We start from the raw sequence: 9,039 nt of genomic DNA on the forward strand, positions 1-9,039 counted from the left end.
TAATGAAGAGAAGTGTTAAGAAAATCCACTCTTTAATTAAGAAAAAACATTTTAGGTTGTCCGATAAAATTAAGACACATGTTAAAAAAATTCATGTCAGTAATTTTTGGTCAAAATAGTGAAGAGTGACCAAGAAATGCAAAATGGGGCAAATGTGAAGACTAAAATTGCTCATTTGAAACTAGAGGACCAAAATCGCACAATTAGAAAATGTGGGGTCAAAACTGCAATTTATCCTAAGTTATGAGCTATATTTATGTGATTTTGTGTATATGATCGAATAACTATTGTGATATTTTTGTGCGCATGCATTAGATTGATGTATAATTATATTTTTAGTTTCTTCTAACTATTTATAAAATTTTATAAATAGTTGCCTTGATTTATCAATGTTATCGATAAGTAAACTATTTGTCATTGATAATTACAAACATACACATTTTTGTAAATCAGGGCATGACAATGAAACTATGTATTTATTCAAATCATATATATATATATATATATAAATTTTATGGATTTTTACATATTTATGGATTTTTTATAAATTATGGATTTTTATAAATTTTATGGATTTTTATAAATCAAGGCATGACAATGAAACTATGGATTTTTATAAGTTTTCCTTTCTTTTTTTACGAAAAAAGACTTATTATATTTCATTAAATAAAATGTGTTCAATACAATACGGTATATAAGTTTTATGTACTTATGGAAACCATAGTTAGATCCGCAAGTAAATAGATTAATCGCTAAATAAATAAAATAAATTTCATGTTAATTAATTATATATTTATTGTTTTTGACTAATATATATTTATTGATTTATTTTTTTGAGAAAAATGCACTTATAGCATATCATTAATCAAGAGGTGTTCAATACAATAAGGTATGTCAACCATAATTTGGGGACTAGCTATATATGAGGCCGCCTTAGCTAATCTATAAGCAACCTCATTTGTTTGTCGCCTAATAAACTACACACTAGAGTTATTATAAAGATTACGAAAGAGTCTTCTACAATTCGCAATAATATCTCCCAGTTCAGTCTCATCACTCTTGTTGGAATGCAAATTATCCTCCACAACCTTCGAATCAAGTTCAAAATCAACAGGAACCAAATTCAACTCGTGCACCCAATTAAGAGCAGAAAGTAGACCGAGAGCTTCGCCAATCTTCACATCACATAACGGAGTAAATTGTTCATATTTTCCTAATACATAAGCACCAAACTCGTCTCTAATACAAATACCGATACCAAGTCTATTATGTAACGACGAAAAAGACGCATCAACATTGCATTTTACCCACCCTCTCGCCGGTTTTTTCCACTTGTGTTCCTGCACTCTCGGCTGGACTGAAGGACCAGTTCTAGAAGCATGCATTGTGCGGCAGTCCTGTAGCATGTTATTTGCATGCGTAAAAACAAGATTTTATGCGTCTGTTACATTATTCCAAATAATATTATTTATCTTCTTCCATATACTCCAAATAACACATGCCAAAAGAGAATAATCAAATGCATTGAGCTGCTGCAACAAATGAAAAACCAATTCCACTGCATCATGAATATTCTGCATTGTTGAAGCTATTATGGGATTAAAATTGCACATGCCCCATATATTTGTACTGTTAGGGCAGCTGAAAAACATATGTTAGTTGTCCTGTACATTACTGTTGCAGAGTGCACATGTAGTTATTCAATTCACACCCTTATGTTGTAGATTACTGCGAGTCCGAATACAACGGCGACAAATTCGCCACAAAAGATTCTTAACACGCAGAGGAGCTTGTATTTTCCAAAGTAAATTCCACGCACCATTTAGTTTTAAGTGCGAAGTATCTATTAATTCCTGAACACATAGGCGATAGGCACTCCTAACTGAGTACATTCCATTAATCTCCACCCGCCAAATACGCTTATCATCTGACACCGACTTATATAACGGAGTAGCAATAATTTTTGCTACACGGTTTGGTTCAAACATCATCGTTATCAGAGGCACATTCCAACACTTTTCATCTGGAATAATAATATTAGCCACTGTAACACTAGCATCAATAAACACTTCAGTTTGTTGTATACTCACAGAAGAAGCATCATAAAGACAATTTTCGTTGAAAAGTGGAATATCTTGTCCATTTCCTATCCTCCGCCGACTACCTGCTCTTAAGATAAACTTGGAATTGCAAATACTCCTCCAAACAAAACTAGGATTGTGACCCAGTTTAGAATCAAAAAAATCACAATGAGGAAAATATTTAGCTTTATAGATTTTGGAAATAAGAATATCCGGATTTGACATAACACGCCAGCTTTGCTTCCCTAACATGGGAAGATTGAAAGTGTGAAGGCTTTTAAAGCCCATTTGACCATCATTCTTATGCATAGAGAGTTTTCTCATGACCTCCAATGTATACCTTTATTACGAGCTCCGGAATGACCCCACCAAAATGAATGCATCATTTTTTCAATTTCATCACAAAGAGAGGAGGGAATAGTAAAAATACTCATAAAGTATGTCGGTATGGATTGGACGACCGATTTAATAAGAAATTTGCGCCCTGCCTTCGACAAACTTTTACTACTCCAAGAGTTAATCTTCTTCCACACTTTGTCCTTGATGAAACCGAAATATTTTTTACGACGCCCGGTCATTGACGGCAAACCCAAATATTTTCCTGTTCTAAGCATAACATGAACACCAAGACAATCCGCAACAGAATTTTGTACATCATTTGGAACATTTCGACTGCAAAAAAATTCCGATTTTTTAAAAATTGTATATATTTATTGTTGTTGTCACAAAAGTCGGTGATAAAACTTCTTTTTTTTTTAGGCTTACTAGTTACTTCCTTCGTTCTTTTTCAAATGTCGTTTTAAATTACGGCACATATTTCAATACACAATTTCTTCACTACTATCTTTTATTATATATTATAAAAAATTATTAAAATTTTATATTTTAAAAATACGCATCGAGACAATTAAACAATATGTTATATACTAACATTTATTTTTATATATCAATAATAAAATTTATTCAAAGTAATTTGGTTGATAATATTTTTGTTATGAATAAGTAAAATAATGTATTTGTGATTTGGGTCAAAATAGTAAGGAAAAAAAAAAAGGAGTCTTTTAGTGTGGTTGGTTTATGATTGGTTGTTGTCTTGTTTTTTATTTTATCTATTATCAATGATAAATATTTATTTTATTATTTTTTGTTTAAAATTATCAAAGACTAATATTTTTTTGTTATTTTATTTTTTATATATTAATGTCAAACATTTATAATATTCATGAGTATTATTAAAAATGTGTATGTTTGTAATTATCAATGATAAATATGTCTCCCGTGTTATTTTAATATATCAATGAGATGCATAGTCTATTATTGTTGTTTTTTGTTTGTATTAATTCACATTGTACTATTTTTTTTTTAACGAAAGTATTAATTTCAACAAACAAAAAAAATTGAGGTAGACAACTCAAACTTTGGTCCGCAAAACATACGTCTTACAACAATTAGTCTCTGCTTTTAAACAACTTATGTGTACTCTTCATATTTTTGAATGAGTTTTTTTTATTCATATTCATATTATTATAAGAATCTCTCACACAAAAATTTAGAATGTTTTAACAAAAGATAAATTAAATATGAATTTTTAATATAAAAATTAATATTAATTCATGCCTCTTTAAAAATATTAACTAAAAAACGACCGCGGAAAAATGTATTAAAAATGACCATAAAAAAAATTCAAAATTTCCAATGAAATTTTGAAACATTTATAGGGATGATGAGCTTATTTAAATATAATAATTGTAAAATTAGTTAAATTTATAATAGTTTGAATAGTAAAGAAGACATGTGGCCAATTGCGGTGCCATCAAGGCAATATTGGTATTTCTAGACCTGTCAAAACTGGCGGTCGGCAAATTTCGGGCCGGCCCGGTCGGGCTTCGTCGGTTCGGTCTAAAAAGTCCGGATAAAAAACGGGCTACCAAACTTAGTGCCTGAGCCTGACCCGGTACGGGTTGTCGGATTTTCGGGCAAGCCCGATTTTTTTTTTACTTCTAATGCTCAAACTCAATCATATAAATAGGATTAATAATTCTCGCGCACCGTAATTTTTTCTCATCCTTTATCTACGAGTTTCTCGCATGCCTTATTTTTACTCATCCACTACCTACGAGTTTCTCGCGCCCTATTTTTACGCATCCGCTACTTACGAGTTTCTCGCGCGTCATATTTTTACTCATCCGCTACTTACGACTTTCTCGCGCGCCTATTTTTACTCATCCGCTACGTACGAGTTTCTTGCGCACCCTATTTTTATTCATCCGCTACGTACGAGTTTCTCGCGCGTCCTATTTTTACTCATCCGCTACCTACGAGTTTGTTGGGTGCCCTATTTTTACTCATCTGCTACTTGAGTAGCGGACGGTGTTTTATAGATATATTACAAACAAAGTTCAAATCATCCAAAACAAATTATTTATATTTATTTTAAATTTTAATTTTTTCGGCCTTCCGGGCCGCCCGCGGCCCATTTCAGGCTTGCCCATATTTTAATTGGGCTTTGTCAGGTCGGGCTAAAAAGCCCGGAAATAATTCGGGCTAGAATTTTCAAGGTCCGAGCCCGAGAAAAAATCGGGCTTGGCGGACCGGTCCATTCGGGCTAGCCCATTTTTACAGCTCTAGGTATTTCCTTAGTCTTTAAATTTCTTTTATATGATTATAATTTATCGTATATATATATATATATATATGAGAAAGGTTATATTGACTCCAAGAGTAACTCTTTTGAGTTACTCCACATCCTAACCCTTGATATTGTCTTAATCCAATGATCAATATTAATTCTAGTTAATGATAGCGTCACCTCAATTTCCTTGATTTTTCCTCACAATATTTTGGTTTCCTTTTTTGTTATTTTCCAAATTGATGGTTTCCTTTTATTACACATTCTTGTTATTTTTTCATCTGTCCCTATGTAGATTAAAATCATTAGGAAGATGATGATAATGGTTACATGTTCGATTGGAAGATGATTTTTTTTATCAAAGAATGACATCGATTATTATATATAGAATCATCAAAAATTTTGTAAAAAAAAAAATATCAACAAATTCAATTATTCAACTGGTTATACATATAGATGTAATATGACTTTGACATTCATTTTTTTTTTGACAAACTTTGACATTCATTTTACTTTCATGGTTTATCATCAAATTAAAACGGTTACAAAATCATTCTTAGCTTGCAGAGGATCAGTGTTGAAAGAATTATGTGGATTGCTTTTTTCTTCTTTTTTTCCTTCCCTTTTTTTTACCAATTAGTATTAATTATGATTTAGGGAAGAGTAAATATTGAGTAATAAAAGGAAACAGTAAATATTGGGAGAATGATTAAGGAAGTTGAGGTCACACCATTATTAATTAGAATTAATATTGATCATTGGATTAATACAAAATCAAGAGTGAGGATGTGGAGTAACTCAAAAGACTTACTCTTGGAGTCAATATAAACCCTCCTCTATATATATATATATATATATATATATATATATATATATATATATATATATATATATATATATATATATATATATATTGTACATAAATATAAATAAAATTAAAGCATTTTGACAATCAATTCATTATTTATTACAAAATATGAAATTGTGAACGAAGAGCCAATTCAGCTATCAGAGGCTTAGAAAGTGACCAGGGGGAATAACAAAGTCTCGTTACTTGTCGGTGAAGAAAGTAGGAATTCTAAAGTTGGTGATTCGGGGAAATCATTCACAAATTGGTTGCCACCATTCATAGTAAAATTTTTGTTTGATGCATTCAGATGCATCAAAGGATTAGGAACCAATGAAAAAGTAGATTGAGTATGCCGAACATTTGTAACAACTTGTGTTTGAAAAGGAAAATGGTCTGGTTGATATTGAACGTTAGCATTGTTCATTATTTGTTTTTGAGGAGAGTTTAGAAAATTTCGCACAAAAGCAGAAATTGGAGATTCAACAATATTGGTCCATGAATGGTCAACAAGAGGAGGACCATTTGAAGACAATACATTGTAAGGAGCTGGCGGAGAAGTTATAATTTGCACCGGAACCGGAACCTGAATTGGAATTTGTGGCCTTGTAATGGATAATGGTGGAGGCCGAATCTTCTGCAACCTTGTGATCTCATTCTCAGCCAGAGGCCCAACTATGGAGTGTTTAATATAGTGATATTTTATACGTTAAAAAAATATAGTGATATTGTTTTTTGTAATGATTATTTCCCAAATCCTAATAATATTATTTTATTCCTTACAATATTTTTTTATTCCTTATAATATATTTTTTCCAAATCGTAGTAATATTATTTTATTCCTTATAATGTTTAATATAATCATATTTATACCAAAATAAACTAGGAAAATATTTTTACTACTGTATTAGAGAAAATGCAAGAAAAATAAAAGTAAGGATGAATTGATAGTGGAGGTGATAGGGTTGGTCTTTCGGGTTTCTAAAAACTGATATTTTATCAAAACATGCCGCCTATTTTCACCTCTCCTAATAGAGCAAACAAAAAAATTTCAAATCTTGATGACCTCTTGAATCATAAAAATTATCCATAGACGCTAAATTTGAAAATTTCATGGTTAATCAAGAAAAATTTAATAAGGAGATGTCTATGACGATATATAGATGAAATTTTGAAAAAATTAAAGAGCTTCGATTGGTCTCTTGATGCGCTTTGCACACAACTTGGCTATGGTTTTGAGAAAATAGGATCCATAAATATGGTTTCAATCTTGGAAATAATAGCCAAAACTAATCCTAAGTCAACTTGTGAGAAAAATGCAAATATAGAGCAAGAAAAAGAAAATGACAAATCTGAAAATATTTCAAACTTACTTGAAGGATTTTCCCATTTAGAATTGTTCATAAAAAAAAAAATTAAAATAATAAAGATTAACTTGCTACCAGTAACTATTTTTTCTCCCCTAGTAGCAATATTATTATCCTCTTTGTGATAGTTGTAACCAGTGTTTTAAAAATCGGACTGGACATTGAATCGATGAGGGTACTGGGTCACTGGTTCATTGGTCGAACCACCGAGTCACTGGCTGAATCGCATGACAAACCGGATTAAATCGGTGAATGAACCAGTCTCTATATAGTTAAAAAAAATCATAAAAAATATGAAAATTTCATAAACTCATAATGTCACAAGTTGTTAAATTCAAATCATAAACATTGTCTTCACACACATTAAAATAGTACAAAATACAAATTGAAATAAGTTTTAAACATCAAACACGAATAAGTTAGAGTCATTAGTCATTTTTCAAAAATTATAGCATATGTATTTTAATTGTAAATATAATAAATTAGAGTCATTAATTATTATTTTTCCCGCAAAAACATTAGTTATTATAAGTAAAAATGAGAGTTGAATCAACATTAAAAAAAATCAAATTGTTTTTTAAACAAATAAAAAATTGTGAGGAAGCTTATAATATAATACAAGAATATATGCAATATAAAAAAAAGCAATGTAATTATTTTTAAAAATGAACAATTTAGCACAGTGGCAATGATTCTCATATTTAATGGAAAGGTCAGTGGTTCGAATCTTACTTTTGACAATTTCTTATATTTTTAGACATTTATAATCCATGCATGTTACTAAAAAAATGACTGTTTCAATAAAAAAAATTGTTTAAAAAAAAAAGCCGGTTCAACAGCATGTCTGATCCAACTATCAGACCAGACCGGTTGACCTTCGGTTCCCGGTTCGACCGGCCGATCCGATTTTTAAAACACTGGTTGTAGCACTCTATTTCCTAGAACATTTATATAGCAACTAGTCCCACACCCGTGCGATGCACGGGTGTTATACAGTATTTTATATTATAATGTTGAAAAATCATTCGTATAAATTGAAACAATAAGTATTATGAAAATTATAATAATAATATCAACAACAACAAAATAATAATAATAATAATAATAATAATAATAATAATAATAATAAAAGTGATGTAAATATAAGATAGATATTAAAGATGTGTTTATACATTTCGAAAAGATTACAATGGATCCTATTGCATCTACCAAAATAAGTTGGTAATCCATAAATTGTCATGTCACTATGAAAACGGTTTGTGGTCATACTCATACATTGTGGTTAGATTAGTGGTTGCACAACTATCTAGGAATTATATATATATATATATATATATTTATACATTTAAAAAATTTATTTATACATCACATTTGAAGTTACTTTGGTATCTTTTTCATTAACATTGATTAGTAATATCTTTAATTCATTCTTCAAAATAACTATGGAAATGACAACATATAATTGACCATGGAAAACAATCGATGTTGAAACATAAGTTTTTATTTATATTATAAATCTCATTGAAGGATTATGAGTTGGATAAACTACTTCATTATCTTTTACCAAAAAATTACTGTATCATCGAATTTGACATTTATATTAATTTGAAACTCATTGGAGCAAAGATAAACCAACTTAACTCATACTCAAATATCGAATATGATAAAAATCATACGGGGCATAACAACCATTAATAAATTTTATTTTATCTATTTTTTTTTTACTAACATTAGAAAGTAGTCCTGACAATCGACCAACTCCTTATATTTACAAAGATTAGACAAAATATTATTAGCAAAAATATTAACTTTTTTGAAAGAAAAAAAAACAATAAAATACACAAAATAATAAAATGAACAAAAAAATTTAAAATGAATAAAAACCCCAAACAATAATAATAATAATAATAATAATAATAATAATAATTACAATTATTACCCCACATTAAATGGATGTATGTGGATGATGTGGCTAAATGAAAGGTTTTAATTGGTTTATGGATTAGGGTTTAGATAGACAATTCCACAACTATCTAGGATTTATATATATAGATAATCATATAAAATCAGAGTAAGTTAATATTTCACCTAGGGTGTCACACTATTCATCTATAA

General features: G+C 29.7%; 1 protein-coding gene across 1 annotated transcript; it reads right to left on the reverse strand.

Annotated features, from left to right (window-relative positions):
• Positions 1–977: 977 nt before the first annotated feature.
• LOC123922956 lies at positions 978–2,405 on the reverse strand. Its single transcript, XM_045975612.1, has 3 exons — positions 1,891–2,405; positions 1,503–1,641; positions 978–1,397 (listed from the first exon to the last, which is right to left on the reverse strand). The coding sequence occupies exons 1-3, from the start codon at positions 2,403–2,405 to the stop codon at positions 978–980; spliced, it is 1,074 nt and encodes a 357-aa protein (XP_045831568.1).
• Positions 2,406–9,039: the final 6,634 nt, after the last annotated feature.

This window comes from Trifolium pratense, linkage group LG4 (genome assembly GCF_020283565.1).
Source record: "Trifolium pratense cultivar HEN17-A07 linkage group LG4, ARS_RC_1.1, whole genome shotgun sequence".
NCBI lineage: Eukaryota > Viridiplantae > Streptophyta > Magnoliopsida > Fabales > Fabaceae > Trifolium > Trifolium pratense.